The sequence below is a fragment of the Danio rerio genome, chromosome 22 (assembly GCF_052040795.2).
Source record: "Danio rerio strain M-AB ecotype USA chromosome 22, GRCz13ab, whole genome shotgun sequence".
Taxonomy (NCBI): Eukaryota; Metazoa; Chordata; class Actinopteri; order Cypriniformes; family Danionidae; genus Danio; species Danio rerio.
In genome coordinates this window covers 4783591-4809939 of record NC_141042.1, presented here as the reverse complement: position 1 = coordinate 4809939, position 26349 = coordinate 4783591, and the positions used below count along the sequence as shown (strand labels likewise).

Here is a 26349-nt window from a genome sequence, read left to right as displayed (position 1 = left end):
CAAGTCACAAAAGTAAATTTGCTTTCAATATCATATATTTGCATATATTTGCTACGTAAGCTATTACAAGGATAACATCTATGTAATATTCATTAATTCATTTTCTTTTTGGCTTATAATCTCGGGTGGCCACAGCGGAATGAACCGCCAACTTATTTAGCACATGTTTTACACAACGGATGCCCTTCCAGCCGCAACCCATCTCTGGGAAAATCATTGTAATATTTTATATGTAATTTATATTTTATATTTTACTTTGTTAGGTAGCATATATTTGTGGCTAATAATTTTTTCCTTAAAATTGTGTTTAAACAATTAAAAACTGCTTTTATGTCGGCGCAAATAGCCTAGTGGTTAGTGCGTCGACACATAGCACCGAGGTGCTCGCAGCGACCCGAGTTCGATTCCTGTCTCGAGGTCCTTTGCTGAACCTTCCCCTATCTCTGCTCCCCACACTTTCCTGTCTCTATATCTCCACTGTCCTATTAATAAAGGTGAAAACCCCTAAAAAATAATTATAAAAAAAAAAAAAAAAAAACTGCTTTTATTCTAGCCGAAATCAAACAAAAAAGACTTTCTCCAGAAGAAAAAAATATTATCGGACACACTGTGAAAATGTCCTTGCTCTGTTAAACATAATTTAGGAAATGATGAGGGAAAAAAAATCAAAAGGGGGCTAATATTTCTGACTTCAACTGTATATGGTCTTATCATACGAAAACAGTTTAAATTTGTCTTTACAGTCTTAGACATTTTCTTAATATGGGCATCAAACATAAGTTTGAGTCTATGAAGACACCTAGGTATTTAAATTCACTCACTTCCTTGATTTCCTTTTGGTCAATTTGGATTTTGAATACATCTGGTGCTCTGTGTTTTAAGGAAAACACATTAAAACTGTTTTGTTGTAATTTATAATTAAACAGCTGTCCTGTAGCCAGGGGGAAATACATACCAGTTGCTTGGTTAACATTTCTGCAGCCTTCTGTGTAATAATAATAAGTAATAAAATAATAATAATAAAATTAAGGAGATTCATTTTAAAATACTACATGTTTACACAGTAAAATCGTTATTATCAAAGTGCATTGAAATGGAGGATATCTGCGGTTTCTGCAATGATTACTATGTGTGTGTGTATATATATATATATATCATTTAGATCATTATATATATAATTATATATAATTATAGATAATTTAAATCTAATAGAGTTAATTTTTTAAATGATTGAAAACGTTTGTAAACATTTAATGACGTCTTTTTGACGGTTTTATGTATGTATGTATGTAACATAATATTTATATACAGTTGAAGTCAGAATTACTACAATAATTGTTCTGTAGACTGTCAAAAAAACTAAATAGCTTATAGGGGCTTATAATTTTTACCTTAAAATGGTGTTTAAAAATTAAAAACTGCTTTTATTCTAGCTGAAATAAAACAAATAAGCAAATAAAAAATATTATTATTTATTTATTTATTTATTTGACATGGACATCACAATTACACTGGACAACCAAATGCATTTGTTCAAGTGTTTTAGCAAACTTGCTAATTTTCAACACCTGTCCACAGGAAAACATATCAGACATACTGTGAAAATTTATTTGCTCTGGTAAACATCTTTTGGGAAATATTCATAAGAAAAAAAATTCAATGGGGGCTAATAATTCTGACTTTAACTGTATATATATATATATATATATATATATATATATATATATATATATATATATATATATATATATATATATATATATTATTCCAATAACAACAGGCCATTACAACAAATAGAAATACAAAACTGATAATATTATAGTACAAGCAATACAAATATTAATTTTTTTTTGCAACAAGAGAAATGTTTAAATAACATGATAATAATAAAAAATAAATGTAAGAAAGGTAATGCAAGACAAAGAGAGAGAAAAAGAAACTAAAAAAATAATAAAATAAAAAATAAGGGCACATGACAAAAAACAACAAACAAATGAATGTTGAATTTTAAATAAAGCACATGTTTTATAAGTTTTAATTAGAGTTTAATTGAGAGTTGCGGAAATTGTGAAAATTAAAAATTTGGCTTACATTGAGTATATTTGCATTTGTGTATGAAAAAACTTTCCAATAAATAAAAGGAGGTTTATGCAAAAAGTTAAATTAAGGAATTGTGTTTCTTTAATGTAAAACCCCAAAATTGGGGTGACGCAGTAGGTAGTGCTGTCGCCTCACAGTAAGAAGGTCACTGGTTCGAGCCTCAGCTGGGTTAGTCTGTGTGGAGTTCGCATGTTCTCCCTGCGTTTGCATGGGTTTCCTCCGGTTTCCCCCACAGTCCAAACACATGCGGTACAGGGGAATTGGGTAGGCTAAATTGTCGGTAGTGTATGAGTGTGAATGAGTTTGTGTGGATATTTCCCAGAGATGGGTTGCAGCTGGAAGGGCATCCTCTGCTAAAACATGCTGGATAAGTTGGCGGTTCATTCCGCTGTGTGACCCCGGATTAATAAAGGGACTAAGCCAAAAAAGTAAAATGAAATCAATGATTGAAAACCCCAAAACAACATGTCTATAGCTCAAAGAAAAATCCCCACAAACCTTTTGGACAATTAGAGAATTCACATCAGACCAGAAAGATTTAACAAAGGGACACAACAAAGTTAATTTATACACTCCACATAATAAAGTCGACATTTGTAAGTGCGCTCTTATTATATAATCCTCATCTCCCGCCAAATTGCGCGAGAGTAAGCCAGCATGGCTAGGGTTTCGCGCGCAACCCTAAGCTCCGGTAAGCAGCGTAAATGACACGCCGCTCAGCCAATCAGCAAGCGTATCTGAACTCCCCCCAGCCAATCAGATTGCGCCGTGCCCACGGCAGGAGGGGAAACACGTTGTTCAACACTTTTATTGATTCGAGCTCGTTTCATTGCGTTTCGCGGCAGGACTGAACTCTAACAAAAGTGCTGCGTTTTCACACTTTCATCACATTCACTGAATCAAAATCACATCTTCTGTTCCCGAGAGGAAGATAACAGGTAAAGAGCTGATTTTAAATTCACTTTCGGTTGATATTTGAATGTATTGTTGATAAAACCGCGCGCACGAGCTGCATTTTACTCAGTAAATATTAGCAATTTGCATATGTATCTCCTGCATGTTAATGTTTACAATATGTAACGCATCTTTTATTCGTCTGTCTTGCAAAAAGTTTAGAGTTTGAACTAGTTATAAGCCTTAAGTCTTAAATGAAGTGTAAATCTCTGACTTGTGATTGTTATTTGTATTTTAGTCAATAATTCAGTCAAAATGTTGCTTATTAATGTTGTATACGCTAAAATAAGTAATCATAACAATGCTAAGCAGCATAGGAAAGTGTTTGTGAAGGTCGAACTTGAGTGATTCAGTATTCAGTAACGGTGGATGCTGATATACAGTTGGTTAATGTACATTTAAAATGATGAATGCTTCCAAAATGGACAAACCTTTACTGATTCTGACTTATTTTCTAACATATGTGTCTGTTTTTGATGCAAGACCACCCACGTCATGACCAACACTCAACCCTTCATTTAAGTGAACGCAGTTTGCGTTGTTTCCCGTTTAAACGGGTTGGTTTCTGCAAATGAACACCATCCAAGCTCGTATCTGGAGCTCAGGCCTCATTCCTGCTTCCTGTTGTTGGTTTAAAGTCGACATGATGAAGACTGATACTATTCACCCCCTGCAGTACCGTGACTCACACCAGGGGGCGTTTCTTTTCGGTTTCCGCCAATAACAGGCGTGGTTTGTTGAGCCAAGATGTCAACAAGGCTCTTCATGCACTTGTAGGAATGGAGGATCTCAGATCTTGTAGGGCATTGGTCTTACTTTTGAGTGATGTAGTCATTTGGTGCCACGATGCATTCATAAGCAGAGTTCCAACATTGGTGGGAAACCCTAAAGCGTATGGCTATTTTAAAATGATGACTAATATGTGGAAGATATTAGTGATTTAGGGCTTTACATTGCAAGTACATTGGGATTTTTTTGGTTTAATAGTGAACTTGTGCCCTACTGAAGCCATTTTGTAATGGGAAGAAGTCTCTAAATAAGGGTTCAAGTAGGGCAGCACAATACAGGAAAAATCTACAATGTTTTCTGTGATATAAATACAATTTCATCAGATGGCTTAAATAGCTATTTTTTATAGGCTAAAGATTCTAACGGTATGATAACCTTAAAATAAAATACCACGGTTTCACGATATTGTGATTTACTGCTCTATAATATATTCTTTTGAATGTCTGGGTAAAAAAAAAACACACAACTCTTCCACCTTTGAACATGATATATTTGATTTTAAGAAACGTTTAAAATATTTTAAAGCCGTAAACATGTCAGGCTGCATAATTAAAATGAATTAAAACACTGATTTATTTATAATTTAAAACAGCAGCTTTGGAAATCTTTACTGCAGGAGATACTGTTGTCCTAAAAAACTAAACAAAAAAAAGTTGATAAATCATACACATACCTCAGGAACGGTATAATAGAAAATATTGGCGGTTTTAAAACGTTGACTTTTCCAAACCACGGTATACCTTGAAATGGTTATCATCCCATGCCTAATTTGGGAAGAGTCTAGGTATAGGAATTAAACAATCAAATATAAAATAGCACTGCAGTCTTTAATGTACAAATAATTCAATAAAATTTTTTATTATTAAACTTACAAGTTTTACAATTCCTTGTGCCTGAAAGCCATACACTTTCTTGATCTGGTCATACAGTCACAGGGCTTAAAAACGCATGCAAATGCTGAACTTTTGCTCCATTTATTTATGGTAAAAATGACCATAATTTTTGCTGCTTGTTGTTTACACTTTATCGTCCCCAATGGGTAGGCCCACACGGAATCTGCGCAGAATTCCGCAGTTATTAAGCCCATCATTAATTCTGTCTATTTACTTGTGTAAATGAGTGTAAATCTATATTTATTCAGTATTTAAATTTATTATAGTAATATTTTGGACTAATGTGAAAATGTTCATCTGATTTATGTACAATACAGTTTGTAAAGTAATATTTATTTATTTATTTATTTTGTCTTTTAGTAGATATATTATACGATAAACTCACTTTGTTTACCAAATAAAGTTAATCTAATTGGATTTGCATTGTAAACATTAATTAAATACAAGTTAAAAAGATATTATTTTTTAATTTCACATATTAAGGTTTTAGTTATGATAATCCCAAAATCATTCCGCAGAAAATCCACAGATTTTTACCAGAATTCTGCGCAGAAATCGCAAAAAATGTCCGCAGATTCCGTCTGGCCCTACCAATGGGGAAATTCGCCTTTGACTCTAGGCCCACATTTACATTCGCTGAAAAGAAATGCATTAAAAACATAAATCAACACAAACATTCAATCATCAGCAAATATGACATATTTAAAAGTCTAATTGATGTAGGAAAAAACTAAAATCTCAAATGTTCTGAACTGCGCCTCCTGGTCAACTATAATTACAATTCAATTACAAATCCAGCGACGTGACTATTGCGAATGTATTTTGTGATATCGATGCAAAAACGATATAATGTGCAGCTCTTTTTCAAAGCATCAGGCTTAAAAACCACCACTGGAAATGAGCGAGCAAAAAAGATAAAGGTATCTAAACAACTTTGTGTTTACTTATCTCAAAAGGCTGTAAAATGTCCTAATAATCAAATTTGAGTCGCACTACAGTTTGAGCATGCGAAATTCTGCCTTGAGCTGCTTTGAAAAGGGATGAGACCAAACGAGTGTGACATTAATAAAGCAAGCGATTGCTTTAAATTTAAAATTTCTGTACAGAGGGGTCATGTTTTGGTCTTTAATTGGTCTCAAGCGTTCAGGTGGGCCTGAAATTGCAGGTCTGTTCACCGAACTTGAACTTTCGAATGCAGCGAGACTTGTCACAAAAGGTGCTTTCACATCTGTAGTTCGCTTCATTTGGTCCGCACCAAGGGTGATAAATGATACATTGTTGCATCTTCTGCCGTCTTTGGGTCGTTTTCACACCACACTGCTGGCTTTGGTCCAAACCAGTTGAAACGAACCAAAATGCAGTCATCTGACAAAATCCACATCTCTCACTGGCCAGATGTTGTTGAATATATTTCCTAAACCAGTGTTTCTCAACTGGTGGGTCACGACCCAAAAGTGGGTTGCGCGAACATTTTCAGTGGGTCGCGGACTGTGTGATTTATAAAAAAAAAAAAAAAAACCTTTTTACTTAATTTGCTTATGCTGGACTTTTATTTTGAAATGCGTGTGCGACAACCCTACCGTTTGACATGTGAAATTTCATTTAATTATTGCAACAAATATGTCGAAGCGCAAGTACGACCCCGAATATGTAAAGTATGGATATATATATATATATATATATATATATATATATATTTGCCAACAAAAAAGACTTAAAGCCTCAGTGTCATGTGTAGTGAGGTGCTCCCATAAGAGAGCATGAAACCTTCTAAATTAAAACAACATTTAGAAACCAGAAAACATGTTTTATTAACAGTATTTGTCGTTTTTACTTTGTAATATTTCTATAATTTGATCCATTTAGTTAAATAACAGCAATAAAATAGTGTTTATTTGTAAGTCTTGGTGAATTTCTCATGATGTATCTGTCACTACTTGTTTATGTTAACAAACAAACACAAATTAAGTATAATTCCTAAAATTGTATTATAGTTCCTAAAAATTTGGGTCGCGGCTTGATGACCATGTAAAAATGTGGGTCCCATGGCCAAACCAATTAAGGACCCCTGTCCTAAACTGCTTATTGATTGCTTATTGCTTATTGACACAAAATGTTGTTTTTACTATGAAGGCATGACTGCACTGACTGATTGTATGCCTGTTTTAGACAAACTATACATTTCGAGAATGAAGCACGGCTGAAAAACAGGTGTTTAATGCATCGCTCGTCACTTCAGAAGGAGACGTGAATTAATTTAGCTAAACTGCGACATGGTCATCTTGCGGAAATATTTACAACGATCCATCAAGTAATGTTTTCCCCTCTCTCTCTCTCTCTGTTGGTAAACTGCTGTCAACAAATATTTTCCTCCATATCCCATAATGCACAGCGCATCGGCCTACGGCAACTGAATTAGTCCTAAAGCCGCAGTACTTTTTTGCGGTTGGACCTGTATTAGTACAGATCATATTCTCACCACAAACGAACCGCTCCATGGTTTGTTTGAAAGCGTACCGAGTCCACCTCTTCAAGCAGGTCTCGCTACGCTTATTTGGTCCGCTTTTGGTGCGCACTCTCACCTGGGCAAACGAACCGCACCAAAAGGGAAAACGAACTCCAGTGCGATTCAATCGAACTAAATAAGGCAGGTGTGAAAGCACCCAAAAACTAGCGTTTTCATTCTGCTTTGTTTGTATGCAAATAAATGCAAGTCTTGGGGGTTAAAAGTGCAGTGTGACCTCCGATTTACTCATGTAAACTGTTTTTACATTGCTTGTGCAAGCTGTACGGTTTGGTTATCTGTAAAATGAAATGTTAATCATTTATGAATCATCGATGGGTTGGTTTATGGTAAACCATTTACCTCGGGAATGTTATCATATTTAAGCATTTAATACCCTCTTTTACATCAGTAGTCTTTGAAATGCAGTTGTTTTTCAATATTATTATGATCATTTGATGCAAGGCTGCACGATACTGGGAAAATATGCTGTTTAATGTGTTTTTCCTTCAAGATAGCTAACTTGCTAAAAGCTGCTTTTATTAGCAATAAAAAATCACTTATGTAATGATCATACTAAAATTAAATACAATTAAATAATAAAAAAAAAACTGTCAAGGTACAAACATTTGGACTTTAAAATGACCACGAATAACAAAGCATCTGCGGAAATTCAGATTCTTATTAGCTGTCGTCATTTTCCTCTCTCGTCTCCTATAATTGTTTATTTTCAGCTCTGTTTTTACCTAACAGCACCTACTGGAGAGGCGGAATAAAGATAGTAACGATTGTTCTGATTGGTCAGGTTTGGATTAATTATAACGCACATAAAATTTACTTCATCAATGGTGAATATTCTTTCGCCATAACGTTTTTTCCCCCAGATATATCGTGCTGCCCTATTGGTGCCATGGCATAAGCATAATCCAGGTTTACACATTAATATAAAACCTTCAGGTAAATAAATGGTGCTTATAACTAGAGCTGGCAAAACTCCTCTTACTATAAAACACATTTTACTGGACTGTCCTACTTTTACTGATTTCAGAAGACTTTTTTTATGAAATGAACTCTTTTAAGGACATTTTAAACAAAGTGAAACAAGAAAAGATTTTAGAATTTTTATCATGCATTAACACAAAAAATCTCATTTAATTTATGTTTTATTTTGTTTGTTGATTTTTTTTAAATTGTATATTTGTTGTTGAACGATTCTTGCCCTGAAAATAGCCTTGGTTGCTGACATGGCATCAAATACAAAATGAATTACATTACATTATAACTAGAGCTGCGCAATATATCATTTCATCTGCAAGAGTCACATCGTAAATATGTAAAGTTGAGTCTTGATTCTAGTTGACCAGGAGCTACAGAATTGTATTTGATTACTGAATAGGAAATTTGTAGGGTTTATGCCAAAAAAAAAAAAGTTTAGTCTTGTTTTTAGTCCAAATATCTACATTTCAAAGCAAAACAAGATTATTTTGATTGTCACACTGGCAGATAATTTAGCTTGTTTTAAGAAAAAAACTCTTAGTTTTGCTTTATTGTTTTGTTTTTATCTTTACAAGAAATAATTTTACGCAAGTAAAATTTATAAAAAAAAAGTTATAAGTATTATTTGACTAGAATGAGAATCATTGCAATTATTCAATTGTTTTGTACTTGAAAACTGTTAAACTCCCCCAAAAAACGTCAAATAGAGCTGTTCACACGTCTTGTGAAACTATATGCATATCGCAATGTTAATCACAGAAAAATAAAATTGCAATATTAGATTTTTTTAATATCATGCAGCCCTATTTGTAACTTAAAGTACATTTGAGTTTTCACCGTTCAATGTCCGCCCTGTATCATGCCACCATCTTTTTGTAATGGTAACATGACTCTAAACGAGGTTGCAAAGAAGCAGAGAAACAGAAAAGCGCCGCAGGAGACGAATGTGGAAAAAAAACAACCCGACTCTGAAACCAACACCTTTTTCCTGCTCGTATAAAGGTTTTGGCTCGGAGCCATTGTCTGAACTGTAAAATAAAAAGGCGGGAAACTCACTCTCTGGTGCTCTTGTTTCCAGGTTTGCCGCCATGTGGATTCAGGTGCGCACTATGGATGGTAAGGAGACCCATCGGGTCGACTCCCTGTCCAAGCTCACCAAGGTGGACGAGCTGCGTGTGAAGATCGCCGAACTCTTCAACGTCGAACCCGAGCGGCAGAGACTCTTTTACAGGGGCAAACAGGTGACGTGTGGTGTATTTGAGAGCTGTTGCGTAAAGCTAGCCGGACAAACCTTTAGATACACAGAATGGTTTAGAGTTGACTTAACCCAATCAGGTTTGGTGGTTTCACAACACTTGCTATGTTAACTCTGAGTTTAATCCAGAGTTAGTGATTTTAACTGGACTGAATACAGCTGAAAGCGAGACTCGTGTTGCAAACTTTCAGTTTCTGTGTGATTCATTTCTCATAAGTGTGATTCATTTCTCTGTTGAAGATTGACAGTTATAAGAGCTTTAACATTTTCGCTAATCAGAATAGTTTTGAACAAAAATACATTGTAAAAATTAATGTCTATATTTTCAGTTTACTTTGCCATTAAATAGACATAGAAGCTGGTATCGCATTAAACCCAAACAAACAAGCAACTTTGCTAATGTAATAACAGCTTGAGGCAACTTAAAGCAAATGTTATAGCAGTCCAAATCAACTGATTTAACCCTTAAAGACCTAGAGGTATTTTGTTGGCACCTAATGGGCCTATATTATTTATTTATTTATTATTATTATTGTTATTATTTTATTTTTTATTGTTTTATTGTTATTTGTTGTTCTTCCTCAAGTGTCATATATTATTTTAAACAGGAGAACCTGAAGCTTCAATCTGTATCATTTAAAGGTCCCGTCTAAAATATTTTTTGGTTCAAAAACCTATGAACAGATAGAAAATATTTCAGAATTTTAAGAAAAAAGTGGCATTTTCTAGTTATTACAAACAAAACCTTGTGAAAATTTTTTGAAGTTTTTTTTCTTTAGAAATACATGCTATGATGTTTTATACTTCTAAAATAAATTTTGTCTACATCCACCATTCCCTGAGCAAGTTCTAGCTATTTATTTCAGTGTTATTCCAAGGCGTTTTTCACTGGGAAAGAACTAGTGCATTTATTTACTGACAATGTATTTGCCCAAAAGTTCTGGGAATGAACTAAATGGAAAGATTGTTACAAAATAACAGAACACTGAAGCAAGTTTGACTTTTCATAAATGATCATTTTCTGTTGCCATAAACAACACCACTTACAATGAACAAATAAAAAATAAGAAAATAAGTTATAATGCGTCAAAGTCCTAATAAACATGGTGCAAATCCTTAGTAAAACCTTAGATATAAATATTTACAATACTATTAATAGTTACATAACTAAACTAGATTCAATGCGGATGATCCTTAGGTTTGAAGTGCCAGCATATGGTGTTGACCCTGCTGTCTCTTAACTTTTTGCGTTGCAGACAAACAGCCGCATCGTCATTTCCATCCTTTGAAAACAGCAAGATCAGCACTTCCTCTTTGCTGTCACTGTTTTGTCATGTTTTTGTGCTGTTGTGCATGCAAAAATACTTCGTATGAGAATTATTTCATGCAAAACTCTCTTCTTTATGCAAATCTTTGAATGGTATGGATCGGATCAGCGGATCAAAAGTTATTAAACATTTAAGAACAATACTTATTTTTAGCCGCGGGCAGCTGTTTCGGTCTTTCAGGGATAAAGGAACTCTACTCATAATCTACTGTCTTCTGTTGAGCACAAAGGAAGATATACTGAAGAAGATGCTGAAAAAAACAATAGCCATTTAGTTCCAAAGTATTTCTTATAATCCTCCTGTGGATCCCAATGATGAAATGAGGAAATTATTTAGCTCTGAACCTCTCGAGTTTGAGTAAATGAGGATATTTCTATTTTGTGTGGACTATCTTTAATGGTGTAAGTTCACGAATATGAATTGACGATTCAAAAACGTATTGAATATGTAATTGGCTTCATTATGTTTATCTTATTGGAGTATAATAATTTGATCAATTTTAAGTAAGACAAAAGATAAGGATGCTTAAGTTTATGCAAAATAGTATTGCGATGTTTATTTTGTTGGCGCACAGTTAATCTGTAGGTGAACAATTAATCTGTACAAATCTGTTTAATCTGTTAGTCCACTAAAAAAAAAAAGTTTTAGTAATCTTTAATCAAAGTCTGACCATTTCCTTCTGCGTTTTTTAAGTGGGCGGTTCTTCTATGATGTCATTTTGACGTTTCAATTGAAATATTCTTAACTATTCCCTTTCCATTAGGGTGCTTTGAGGAAATGATGTACAAAAAAGTTTGTTACAAAGACGTCAACGTACTGAAATATGTCCTAGCAACTTGTGGATCACAGACTTTGGCTGCGTCCAAAATCGCATACTTCCATACTATATAGTATGCTAAAATCAGTATGCGAGCCGAGTAGTATGTCTGAATTCTTACAATTCGAAAAGCAGTATGTGAGATGTACACGGGTGACCTACTGCTACCGGTGAGATTTTGAAGTGCGCATCTGATGTACACTACACTATCCCATAATACACGGTGAGAGAATTACATATGAAGCATGTCTGAGTTTCATTCATACTGTATAGAACGTACTTTTCTAACGGTCGAGTAGTACATTTCAACTCAAATGCAGAACCTACTAAGTTGTAGGCGATTTTGAACGCAGCCTTTGAGAACTTCTAATAAATGCATCACTGCTCACACATGATTGGTCCAGTTTGGGTTTCCAAATGCTCCAGTGTCCGCGCATCTGTGTTTGCACTTGGTGAACTGGTGACCTTCATAGCCAATCACAGGCTGCATCTGAAATCGCCAACTACTCGAGTTTGTACTACATTAGAATTTACTTCACGACCCTTAGAGAATCCCGTTCACTTTTTAGTAGTCAACATTCAAACCACTTTTGACAATACTAACTAAATAAAAACACAAACCAGCTTTAAGCAACAGCCCTCTGTTTTACATGGAAAAAGTGACGCGTCATTTGGTCTCTGAGTGGAGTTTTGATGGTGTTTTTGTCTGTTTGATAGATGGAGGATGGTCACACCATATTTGACTATAACGTGGGTCTAAACGACATCGTTCAGCTGTTGGTTCGGCAGGCGGTTGCAGCCACGGTGCTACCAAAAGACAAGGAGGCAGAGCTGTCGGACTCCGACTCCGGCTGCGGATCGGCTCAGAGCGAGTCTGATAAAGGATCCACACATGGTGAGAGCGACGTACAGAGCGCCGGAGCCTCCGGACAGACAGACACAGCAGACCTCATCGACCCTGGCTTCGGCTTTTACAAGGTGAGAGGAAAAACATCGACTCGTGTGTTTATTTCGGTTTTTAATTGTGCATATTTTGTTTTTAAGTAACAGTACATTTGCTCTATTGCCTCAATCTCAAAGCTCTTAAAACTGGGTCTTAATTTGGCCACAACTTTCTTTGTTTCTCAGCAAATGGACTGATTTTAATAATTTTTTTTGGGTGGAAAATCTTATTTTGGCACATATTTTGGTAAAATGCTTAAAGTGTTCAAACTCAATAAACTGGGCAAATTGACTACCCTCTCATTATGTTGGGGGCTGTTTTTGCCCCATTGACCTTCATCATAACCACTTTTATTTATTGCCAGGCCATGACGCCATTATAAGTATCCTTGTTTGTTGGTGGTTTTCCCTGTTGGAAAGAAGTAACGTGTCATTTTTACTGTTGATCATCAGTTGCAGTGCAAAAAAAAGCTTAGTGTCTGGCTTTTAAATGGAGCTATATAGAGTATTGTGTATATTTGTGTGTCTGTGTGAGACCTTTGTGCACTTGATGTGTCAGAGAAAATCAAAATAAGAAGCTCAGCTCTCAGAACATACATAATAAATGTATATATGCACACACACACATTGTAATCCAGAAGTTTTTTTGCACAGGCTAATCTTAAGGGTTAATGGTGCCAACTAATGATGAGCAACAGTATCTTATCTCAACAGAAAAAAACAATCAATTCAGAATGCATGAGTATGCATGAGCATAGTGTCAAGTTTTTGCAATCACAAAATGTGGTTATAATGGTAGTGAATGGGGCAAAAACAGCCCCCAACATAACGAAAGGGTAGGACATTTGAGCAATACACAAGGGTTAAATTCAAATAAAAAATTTAATTGACTATTTGGATACGCTTTGAATGGTCAGTTGACCAGTTACTTGAACAGTTTGCTTTATTTACTTGTAAATTGTTGCTTAATGTGAGCTTATATTGTTTGCTTGTATACATTGCTTGTATATTTTGTATTTGTGTGTAAATTGTTGTGGATAAATCTGTTCGTTTTCATTACTTGACACACCATAAACCTATTGCTGACTTTTCCTTTCTATTAAAAGGTCAAATCATGTTTTTTGAATGATCTTTCTCAGATAAATGAGTTTGTGGATGCTCGAGACCTGAATATGGGTGCCTGGTTCGAGGCTCAGATCGTCAAAGTGACGAAAACTCCAGCTGAAGATGGAGGACCTGAGGAGATCGTTTACCACGTCAAATATGAAGAGTAAGTCCTTCAGCTCAGTCAATTGCTGTGGGGGAAATGTTGCATAGTTGTTTCTGTGGGTGCTTTCACACCTGTGAATTGATTCAGTTGTTCCGAAACAGAGATTACAGTTGTTACATTGTTGCTCTTTGCTCTTGGAGCGGTTCGCTTTCACACTGCAAAGTTTCTAATCGGACCAAAAGAGCTAAAACAAGCCACGTGTGAGTAAACTCTCCTCACATTGGTCAGTGTCAGGGTTTATTTTGCAGCGTCCTGCTAAGCTGTCAGGAGAGGTGGTGGTTTGGTGTTGATAGACAGGGTGCGCGTGACATCTCTGAGGAGAGATGCGGTGGGGAGGGGTGAGAAGGGTGCGTGACGATGCCTATTTGAGGAGCGGGAGGGAGACGCGAGATTACCGGGAGATCATCACTCGTTTGCGGGCATCCGGAGACTCGCGAAACTTCCCATCATACTCATAATTCTCTCTTCATATAGCCGTAAGCCTATTACACATCCATAAAACACTGTGATATAACCGCGCTCGGATCTGATCGCTTTCTCACTGCAATCGAACCGCTCCAGGGTTCGTTTCAGTCGAGCTGAGACCACCTCATTCAAGCGATCTCGGAGCGATTACTTTGGCGCGGAACAGAGCGCGATTGCCCTGTTCACATATGCCAAACGAACCGCGCTAACTGGGCAAACGAGACACGTTCCGAAACAAAAGTGTAGGTGTGAAAGCACCCTGAAAGTATATACCAGGGGTTCTGGGTCCTGATGGTCCAGTGTCCTCCAGGTTTTAGCTCCAATTTAGGACTAGCTAATCAAGCTCTTACTTGGCCAGGCGTGTCAAACTCCTGGAGGGCCGCAGCTCTGCACAGTTTAGTTCTAAAACTGCTCCAGCACATTTTTAATTTTATTTTACATGTGAATTAGCATGCAGTTTTATCTGTTTAGGTCTGTTTAGATTGTAATCATTACCACTGTTTGCAAATAAAACCGAAATAAATGTCCTGCCCATACTCATTCTCTGTATAAGAAAGCCTATTAGAATGAGTTTATAATTAGTTAAGATTGCAAAAGATAAAAAAAAAAAAAAACCCTTAAGATCGTTTCTAAATGAGTCCGGTCTTTCTTTTTTTCTAAATGAATCATTCAAGGGAATGAGTTTCTTAGATGCAAGGCAAAAGTGTACGTATATTGTAAAAAAAAAAAAAAAGCTAGATTTTATATCTGTAGTATTGCTAAAATTAATGAATGAAGTCTTCTTTGAAAGTCCACACTTTCTCCCGTAAAGCATTGTGTACATTATTGTTCCAATAATATAATTGACATAAGGGGTTTTCTGAACTAATTATTCAAGGGAATCTCTTTCTGAATGAATCATTCGAGAGGGGATTTCTGAATCATTATCAAGGGAGTCCAAAAGGGAGTCCATGTGCTTTCATTCTGAATGAATCTGCGGTTTTGAGTTAATTTAATTAAGGATTGTGTTTTCACTACATTAGTTTTTGTTTGGGCCTAAAACTTTCTAGATACCAGTACAGAAATGCAGTCTGCAGAAATACTGTCTTATTATTATTATTATTATTATTATTATTATTATTATTATAAATATTATTGGGTTAGGGTTAGATAAATTAGTTAAATAAATTTAGTTTATTTAAAAAAAAAAAAAAAAACTCTTAGTATCTCGGTTTGTCACAATACTGGAATTTGGTGCCTATCGATACCGAAAATTTGAAGATGTCTATGACTGAAACACTCCAGTGATTATGAAGGTAGATCAACTGGTTTGTCTATACGCTGACATATGAGCGATCCACTGATGAATCATGGCTTTAAAACGCTCCAGTGTTCCTTTACCTGTGTTTACACTTAAGTAAACAGCAGTGAGTTTGGTGAACTAATGACCTTCACGGCCAAACGCGGTCATTTCTGTTGAGCATGTGAACACTGGCCAATCAGCTGTGTTTAAGAACACGGTCAACAGTGCTTAAATGTTAGCAGGAACTGGACGTTATTAAGTTTTCAGTATCGAATTCCAGTATCATGACAACCCTATTAGTGTCACTCCTGTTTAGGAGGTTGAATTGACGGAAGAAACACTGAAAGGTGAATCGGCATGTGTGATCTACGAAATATGGTTTCTTTTTTTTTCCCTCCAAAGTTACCCCCCCACCCCAATTTCCTCTTGAACGCCTGTTTTCATTTCCGTTTTCATCTATCCTTGCAAATGCTGATCGCGTGTGTTTTGTGCAGTTACCCAGAGAACGGTGTGGTGCAGCTGCGTGGGAAAGACGTCCGTCCGCGGGCGCGAACCGTGTACCAGTGGCACCAGCTGGAGCCGGGAATGATTGTGATGGTGAACTACAACCCTGACGACCCCAAAGAGCGCGGATACTGGTACGACGCCGAGATCCAAAGGAAGAGGGAGACGCGCACACAGCGGGAGGTGTTCGGCAAGATCCTGCTCGGGTAGGCTAATGCATTAGCATTCAACACCACAAAGGATAAGTGCGGTAACTGCTAGTGTCGAAAGATATTTTATCATTTAGTATATATTGATTGGAGACTCTTTCCCGAAAATAATAATTAAACATTCACTCAATGACATTAATACTAGCATTAGCATATTAGGCGACACTCTAATGCAATTTGGAAAACAGCCACTAGATGGTGCGACGGCTAAAACCCTAATAGAACAACAGCATAAGTCTGTAAAATAAGCTATTAAAAGTGCTGATGATTGTGATCGTAAGCGCGGTATTGTCGTCTTTCAGGTTGTATCCTGGCTTTAATGCGCTTTTTAAATAAATATATGAAAAACAAAGCAGCTGCTTGCCATCGCGACAGCTATAAGATCCAATGGACGGCTGATCGCTTTCACTCCAAAATGGCGGAATCCGGGGCTGCTGCTGTTGTAATGGAACGTTCTATTGAGTGTCGCCTCTTGGTCGTTCTAAGCTCTTTGGTTTGACTGTGTAAACGCAACTAGCATTAGCATGATTGCTTTTGCCAGTGTAAACATGACTAGCACTATTAAGGATGAGCGATTATTTGATCGTTTGCGATATACGGATTGAACATTCTTCTCGAAAATAACAACCTACAATGGATCCATACAATGAACGACAGCAGTGTGTCTGAGCCGGTTTATGAACATTTATTGGCGTTCACTTGAAATGCTCTTAATGCTGGCATTAGCATATTTATTATAGGCTAGAAAGTGAAAATGCAACTAACACTAAAACGCATGCTTGTTTTAGACCTGAGCATTAGCATGGTTGCTTTAGGCCTGACAGTAGAAAATGCAAAAACTGGACTGATCCGCGTTACGTTCTTGCTTTAAACTGGATTGTAAATGTGACTAGCTCTATTCGGGATGGGCAATATAAACGTTTTTATTTGCGTTTACTCAATGCGACTAATACTAGCATGTAGAATGTTCGTTTAAGGCTTGACTGTGAAAACACGACTGACACAAACTCATTCTGTATACATTGTACTCATTCTGACATACATTACACTAGCATTAGCACTCTACCTTTGGATAGGACTAGCACAACTAGGAATAGGCAAATGTTTTATTTATATTTTATCGTTCGCAATATTCAAATTGAAAATTCTTCCTGAAAATAACCGTAATTCCTAAAATGGATCTATACAATGAGCTAAAACTGTTTATTTGTTTGTCTTTCAGGGATGCTGGTGATTCCCTGAACGACTGTCGCATCATGTTTGTGACTGAAATCTACAAGATCGAGGAGCCGGGAAGTGCCGAGGGTCCAGGAGCCTCTTCTGACAGCCCTCTCAAGAGTCAGTCTTTGCTAATATATCAAATTTGTGTTAATTATAATAATATTAGCGTGATTACTGGAATATAAATGGAAATACGGGACAAACATTAGCCTTTTGCTTTTAATGAGACTAGCACACCATGTACCGTTTTCAATTTACTGATGGGAAGTCTTTGCTAACATATCAAATCCGTATTAATCATAATGCTACTGATTTTAGCTTTTAAACGTTTGTGTACAAAAAAGATGATATTTATTATAACATATTTATTTAGCACACATGCATGTTTCTATTGAGTTGTTTTATTTTTTTATAAAGTTTCACCTCAAAATAACAATGTTTTATAACTCTTCGATCCTAATTGTGGTGTTTTGGTGACTGTAGCTTTTTTTTTTAAAGATTTATTTTTGGCCTTTTTGCCTTTATTAGATGGGACAGTATTGAGACAGGAAGTGAAGTGGGAGAGAAAGAGAGGGGGTAGGGTAGGGAAATGTCGCCGAGCCGGGATTTGAACTTGTGACGCCCTGACGTGCTATTGCACCATATGTCAGCGCGCTAACCACTAGGCTATTGCGCCGACTTGACTGTAGCTTTAAATTCAAATGAGATTGTGCTCTTTCTCAAAAGAGGGCGGAGCTATAAATGCCTGTGTGTCAGCATAATCTTTTCTAAAAGTTAAAATTATAATGTTGTTCTGCTGTATATTTTGATTTATGAACATGCATCACCTTAACTCATGGCACATGTCTTCTGTCCACCCCAGGGTCGAACGGTCCGGAGTGTAAGGTGTGCAAAGACGACCCGAAGAAGAACTGCCGCGTCTGCAACTGTCACGTGTGCGGCATAAAGCAGGACCCCGACAAACAGCTGCTGTGTGATGAGTGCGACATGGCCTTTCACACCTACTGCCTGAACCCGCCGCTCACCACCATACCTGACGACGAAGACTGGTAATCCATAGCGACATGTTAGCTAACGTTGTGGATTGAGGAAAACAAACCAAAACCTATTTAAGTTGTAACTATGTCTATCGTTAGCATGTTTGTTTTGGGCCTGACCATGTTAATGTTTTGCTTTGCGTAAGACGAACCAAAATGCATTTGAGAGTATAAAATGTGACTAGCATTAGCTTGTTTGCTATAGGCCTAACCGTGTAAATGTGACTAGCTTTAGCGTGTTCACATGTTTTGCTCACTTTGCGGAAAACAAACCAAAACCCATTTGAGAGTATAAAATATGTAAATGTGACTAGCTTCATGTTTGTTTTAGCCCTGACTCTTTAAATGTGACAAGCGTTAGCATGTTCGTTTTATTTTTGAGTCGGAAAACGTTACTGATATGCACTAGCGTGTTTGTTTTAGGCCTGACCGTAAAAATGTTGACTAGCACTAGCATATTTGCGTTGTTTTTGACAGTGGAAAAATGCATGTTCGTTTTAGGCTAGACAATGTAAAAGCATGATTTCTTTTAGACCTGACTATGGAGATGTGACTACACTAGCATTAGCATGTCTACTTTAGACCTGAATGTAGAAACATGACTGACATTCTTTACCATTAGCATGTTTGCTTTGGTCTTGACTGTGTAATGCAACTAGCTTTAGCATGTTTGCTTTAGGCCTGACCATGTAAGTGCAACTAGCTTTAGCATGTTCGCTTTATGATTAGCATTAGCATGTTCGCTTTTAGGTCTGACTGTAAATGTTTTGCTCATTTTGCGGAAGATAAACCAAAGTACTTTTGAATATAGCGTGTAAATGCAACTAGCTTTTAGCATAATCGTTTTATGCCTGAGAATGTAAATGCGACTAGCATGTTCGTTTTAGGCCTGACTGTGCAAATGGTTTGCTTGCTTTGCAGAAGACAATCCAAAACGTATTTGAGCGTATAAATTGAGTGGATATGAGCAGCATGTTTGCTTTGGTGCTGACTGTCTAAATATAGCTAGCATTAGTGTGTCCAGTTTAGACCTGACTGTGTGAATGCAACTAGCTTTAGCATGTTTGCTTTATTTCTAACAATGTATATGTGACTGACACGCACTAGCATTAACAAGATCTTTTAAGACCTGACAGTGTCAACGTATAACCTTATAGCGTGTACGTTTATGCACATCTTTTTTAATAGAATAAAAAGGTAATCTTACTTCTATTTATTCGCTAGGAAAAGATGCGCATAAACTATGATGGAAACTCTTTTACCAAACAAATTTGTGTTTGCGCATTAAAAAGGTCATGTGATTTTTGTTATCAGAGATCATGCGGTGATAAAAGTGTGTGTGTCAATGGACAAACCAGCAGGCTGAGCTCACTGTAGAACATCTGAAATGTTGTTTTGGTCATTTGGCCATCTCAGTATTAGTGTTGTTAATTACCTCCAGAATTGTCAGGAAGTCTGGAGGTAATATCATGCATATTTATGAAGCAGCAATGGAGTGCACTGGTTGGCGGTCTGGAAAGACTTGGAAGTTTTTCTTCTGAATTAATGCTGAAAACTCTATTGTTACGTGTTTAAGTTAAGATTTTAAAAGGATGAAATGTAACAATCAGCAAGTCTCTATTGATGCTGGATGAAAAATTAAAAGAACTGGTTAAGTGAAACAAAAAGTAAAGCTGCCTCCCAAATCGCATACTTATGCACTATTCTACGCCATTTTGTGGTATAAATAGTGTAAGTAGTGTGTTCACACTGAAAACTCTAAAAACATTAGGTGCACTTTAATTACCCGGATGATGCACTCATTCAGCCGCTAAAATGAAGTGTGTAATGATGGACACTTCACACACTCAACGACCGCAGGTTTGCGCACGCAGCGGAAGGGGCGGAGCTATCGGACGCACATGTTGAATAACTTTTATTTATTTATTTTGGATGGTAAAAGCAAAATTCTCCTACGAGAGTGATTATAGCGCCTCTCGATGGTGAATGCAATACTCATGGCAGGTATTATTTGATAATTCGGTTGTTTATTTCACTGATTTGGCAACAGTCAAACGTCATCAGGGAAACGGTTTGAATTTCCGCTTAGTAAAAAAACATTAGTGTGCCATTTGGGACAACACTACATATATATACTATCCTATTGAGTGTGTAAGTGCATAAGTACATAGTGCATGAGTGCATAGTGTATAGTGTGCCATTTGGGACGCAGCTTAAGTATTTATTAAACCTGATGTCAAACAATGAATATAGGAAAATATAAGTAATGTTATTGCAATTTTAAATAACAGATTTAAACGAAGTGTTGCCAAGACAAAGAAATAATTATAACAAAACGATCTAACTAAGCCCTAAACCAATTAACCAACCAAAGAAAAGTGCAGAAACAAAACCGTAACCTTCAGCACGTCGCTCAACTAAACCAGCTCCTGATTGGTGCGCCAATTGCGTCATGGTGGTGATTGACAGCTTTTTCGACCAATGGTCGTACACCTAGAACAGAACAAGATACACAGCGGAAGAGGAAGAGAACGCAAAACAGAAAACAAACAGCAAAACATATGTGAAATGTAGCAATGTCACGTTGTACCGGCCGGTACAAACATTTAGTCTACATGCTGGAGTTTACACAAGGGTCTAATCGCCGTGACGTAGCTTCAAAATTTATTTTCAAATCTGAAGAACGAATTTGCTCAACTACTTTTCACTTTTTTTGTGAAATTTGTGAGATTTGTCCTAATAGTGTTTATAGCAGCATGGTACATGCATATGACTGTCCACATCTCAAAAACTTGTTTGTGACCCTTTAAAGTTGTTTAAATCTGGTGTTTGTTCCTGCAGGTATTGTCCCGATTGTCGTAATGACTCCAGTGAGGTGGTTCTGGCCGGAGAGAAGCTAAAGGAGAGCAAGAAGAAAGCCAAGATGGCGTCTGCCAGCTCGTCCAGCCAGAGGGACTGGGGGAAGGTGAGTTTTGTACACACACGCGCACATGCATGCACACACACACACACACACAAGAGCCCGTTTCCACTGAGAGGTACAGTGCGTTACGGGTAAACTTTGTCAGGCTTGCGTTTCCACTGCCAAAAGGGTACCCTTTTGGTGGGCATGGTGTACGACAGTTTCAGACAACGTTATTTTTACTTGAGGTAAAGTCAAAGTAAAGCTGTACGGGTCGCTCGCATATCATATGAGAAACACTTCTCACGAAACAGATGCTTACTTGTTTATACATGGTTATTATTAACCTTTCTATAAACATGATTTGATTATAACTGCAGATCAATGACAGTGCTAAATAGCCTACTGTAATGTCTGCAATTATATAAAATATAGAAATAAATGCAACATATATGAACACAAACAGACCCTTACAGTCTCCCAAATGTTACCATTTACAGAAAACCTACACACAGCAGACATTTAGTCCTTATTTAGGTTCAAAAACATGCAACATAGCCCACAGTCAGTGCAAACCTCTCATCTGTGTCTGTAATCTTCACCAGCACATGTAAACTCTGTTAGAGTATTTCTGTCACTCCGATGGCAGTTTGTTCAGGTTTTAGGATGCTGAAACAATCATTTGCTCCTTTGATTTTTATTTTTTTTTTCCTTTCAAGTTTTTTCGCGCTTCACTCTTGAATTTGTCTGTTTATGAATGATCACGCGCACTTTATTATTATGAGCTCAAGAAGTTCATTATTTCAAATATAGAACCGCTGCGAGCTCTGTGAATCCGCTCTCACTTTAAATGGGCTCGTAAAACAACAACAGGACATGGCAGATTTTGTTCTTGGCTTTGTGGCTGTTCAAGATGATGACAAGGTTTGGTTGAGCTTGGATTGACCATGGCTTGTTGTTATATGTATATATTGTTACGATTTAATGTCTCCGCTGTGTTTTGATGTATCTCTGTAAACCAATAGCGTTCAGCTGATTGTGATTGCACACCAGCGTGCAAAATGCTAGGCTCAAAAGCATCATTCAAAAAAAAAAAAAAAAAAGCCTCATGCTCATTTTTTTATTTTGACGCACTGAGTCTAAACCTTCTCCACCAATCAGGTTGGCACTTTTGATCACGTGTATGGAGCTGCTGAAGTTACAGTAAACAGCACTTGGAGGCGCTCAAGTGCAAAACTGTCAATGCGAGCGCATTGAAGAAGATGCCCAAAGGCGATATGAACGTAGAGCTGCTTATTGTACTGGTGAACAAGAATCATTTCTTCATCGCTAGAGCTGGAGCTTGAACCATCCATGCTTGTTCGAGTCGCCAGTAACTTTAATACCAAGCGTGTGAACTTCCTCTCTTCCTCATCTTCTGTGTTTATAAACGGGTGTCAGAAGCTTAAAGTTGAGTAGCGCCATCTAACATCAAGGAGTGATTTTGCATGCTCTTCCGCTTGACGCCAATGAAAATCTCTTGGGTTTGAATACAGAAAAACGTCTCTTAAAACGCTGACGATAAACGCAAACGAAAAGTGTCCCGGTGTGTACGAGGCTTTAGGCCTGTTGGTTCCCATTTGCAAAGTGTGACAGGGCGTACTCGCACTGTGCCATCAGAACCGTGCCCAGGTCCGTTTCCCGGATCGTTTGAGATCCGGGATCCTTTATCATTGTTTATGAGCGTCAAAAGTGGTGGATCGGTTCAGCGAAATATCTGACTGCGTGTCACCGCATCCCTAAGGACTGTTTGGTGAAATATTTGACTGCATGTCACTGCATATCATACGACTGAAACGATATACTAGAGAAATCTCCACTGTGAGCAAGTGCGCTTACTGAACAGCGCAGCAGCAGTGACGTAAGCGTGCCCAGGCCTGATTGTGGTGCAAGTGCGGGCCATCGGGGAAGACTGGAGGGGGGACAAGCGTGCTTTGGCCTGGTTCGAGGCAACTGTACATAGTGTGATTACAGCCAAAGGGGAACAGTTTGTTTTTAGGTACCTTTTGACAGTGGGAACAGCCATAAAAGCGTATCGAACCATACCACTCAGTGGAAACGGGCCTAGAGTCTCTCAGATACAGTGTTTAAGTGTGTGTGTGTGTGTGTTCATCAGGGTATGGCGTGTGTGGGACGCACCAAACAGTGCACCATCGTCCCCTCAAACCACTACGGCCCTGTTCCTGGAGTCCCGGTGGGAACACTCTGGAAATTCAGAGTACAGGTGAGTTGCTGAACACTTAATGAATTATGTGTGGTTGCTAGGGTATTCCAGGTGATTTCTGGGTAACATGTATTGTTGCTAGGGTATTTGAATGTGTCATGTTATCCTGCTGATAGCCAGTTCTGGGTTTGTTTATGTTTCAGGTCAGTGAATCGGGCGTCCACAGGCCTCACGTGGCAGGAATTCACGGCAGGAGCAACGACGGCGCTTATTCTCTGGTTCTGGCTGGAGGTTATGAAGACGACGTGGTACGTTTACATTCTCTCGTTCTTCAGGAACTCTCGCTCTCTGTCCTGTGTTTGACCTGTGAATGTGTGTGTTTCCTCCAGGATGATGGGAACGAGTTCACCTACACAGGCTCCGGTGGACGAGACCTGTCCGGAAACAAAAGGACGGCCGAGCAGTCCTGCGACCAGAAGCTGACCAACATGAACCGGTCAGCAGCACCTCACTAGCTAGCGTTATTTATAGCAACTGTTAGCAAGTTTGCGCTAAGCCAGCCAGTGAAAATGCAACTGACACGTTTCAGCATTAGCACACTCACTTTAGGCTTGAACGTGTACCGCGACTAGCTTTTTAGCATGTTCACTTTAGGCCTGACAGCTTAAATGTGGCTAGCATTAGCACACACTCCTCAGGCCCGACACTGTAAATGTGACTAGCATTAGGGTTGACAGTGTAAATCTGACTAGCATTAGCCCACTCTTTATGCCTGACCATGTAAATGTGACTAGCATTAGCACTCTCACTTTAGGCCCAATACTGTAAATGTAACTAGCGTTAGCACAATCACTTTAGGCCCGGCACTGCAAATGTGACTAGCATTAGCCTACTCGCTTTAGTTCTGACACTGTAAATGTGACTAGCATTAGCACACTCACTTTAGGCCCAATACTGTAAATGTGACTAGCATTAGGTTCGGCACTGTAAATGTGACTAGCATTAGCATACTCACTTTAGGCCCAATACTGTAAATGTAACTAGCATTAGCACACTCCCTTTAGGCCCAATACTGTAAATGTGACTAGCATTAGCACACTCACTTTAGGTTTGACACTGTACATGTGACTAGCATTAGCACACTCACTTTAGGTTTGACACTGTACATGTGACTAGCATTAGCACACTCACTTTAGGTTTGACACTGTACATGTGACTAGCATTAGCACACTCACTTTAGGCCCAATACTGTAAATGTAACTACCGTTAGCACAATCACTTTAGGCCCGGCACTGTAAATGTGACTAGCAGTAGCCTACTCGCTTTAGTTCTGACACTGTAAATGTGACTAGCATTAGCACACTCATTTTAGGCCCAATACTGTAAATGTGACTAGCATTAGCCTACTCGCTTTAGTTCTGACACTGTAAATGTGACTAGCATTAGCACACTCATTTTAGGCCCAATACTGTAAATGTGACTAGCATTAGCACACTCACTTTAGGTTTGACACTGTAAATGTGACTAGCATTAGCACACTCACTTTAGGTTTGACACTGTAAATGTGACTAGCATTAGCACACTCACTTTAGGCCCAATACTGTAAATGTAACTAGCGTTAGCACAATCACTTTAGGCCCGGCACTGTAAATGTGACTAGCATTAGCCTACTCGCTTTAGTTCTGACACTGTAAATGTGACTAGCATTAGCACACTCATTTTAGGCCCAATACTGTAAATGTGACTAGCATTAGCCTACTCGCTTTAGTTCTAACACTGTAAATGTGACTAGCATTAGCACACTCATTTTAGGCCCAATACTGTAAATGTGACTAGCATTAGCACACTCACTTTAGGCTTGAACGTGTACCGCGACTAGCTTTTTAGCATGTTCACTTTAGGCCTGACAGCTTAAATGTGGCTAGCATTAGCACACACTCCTCAGGCCCGACACTGTAAATGTGACTAGCATTAGGGTTGACAGTGTAAATCTGACTAGCATTAGCCCACTCTTTATGCCTGACCATGTAAATGTGACTAGCATTAGCACTCTCACTTTAGGCCCAATACTGTAAATGTAACTAGCATTAGGTCCGGCACTGTAAATGTGACTAGCATTAGCATACTCGCTTTAGGCCCAATACTGTAAATGTAACTAGCATTAGCACACTCACTTTAGGTCTGACACTGTAAATGTGACTAGCATTAGCACACTCCCTTTAGGCCCAATACTGTAAATGTGACTAGCATTAGCACACTCACTTTAGGTTTGACACTGTAAATGTGACTAGCATTAGCACACTCACTTTAGGCCCAATACTGTAAATGTAACTAGCGTTAGCACAATCACTTTAGGCCCGGCACTGTAAATGTGACTAGCATTAGCCTACTCGCTTCAGTTCTGACTCTGTAAATGTGACTAGCATTAGCACACTCATTTTAGGGCCAATACTGTAAATGTGACTAGCATTAGGTCCGGCACTGTAAATGTGACTAGCATTAGCATACTCACTTTAGGCACAATACTGCAAATGTAACTAGCATTAGCACACTCACTTTAGGTCTGGCACTGTAAATGTGACTAGCATTAGCACACTCACTTTAGGTTTGACACTGTAAATGTGACTAGCATTAGCACACTCACTTTAGGTTTGACACTGTAAATGTGACTAGCATTAG

General features: G+C 37.9%; 1 protein-coding gene across 1 annotated transcript in view; it reads left to right on the top strand.

Annotated features, from left to right (window-relative positions):
• The first annotated feature begins 2936 nt into the window (after positions 1-2936).
• Positions 2937-26349, top strand: part of uhrf1 (ubiquitin-like with PHD and ring finger domains 1) — a 31024-nt gene continuing 7611 nt past the window's right edge. The window contains 11 exon segments of the mRNA NM_213077.1: positions 2937-3038; positions 9314-9476; positions 12353-12613; positions 13717-13847; positions 16089-16304; positions 17530-17645; positions 18391-18577; positions 21407-21530; positions 23623-23730; positions 23874-23978; positions 24060-24166. Of these exon segments, the coding sequence (NP_998242.1) occupies positions 9324-9476; positions 12353-12613; positions 13717-13847; positions 16089-16304; positions 17530-17645; positions 18391-18577; positions 21407-21530; positions 23623-23730; positions 23874-23978; positions 24060-24166 (1508 nt within the window). The 5' untranslated portion in view covers positions 2937-3038; positions 9314-9323.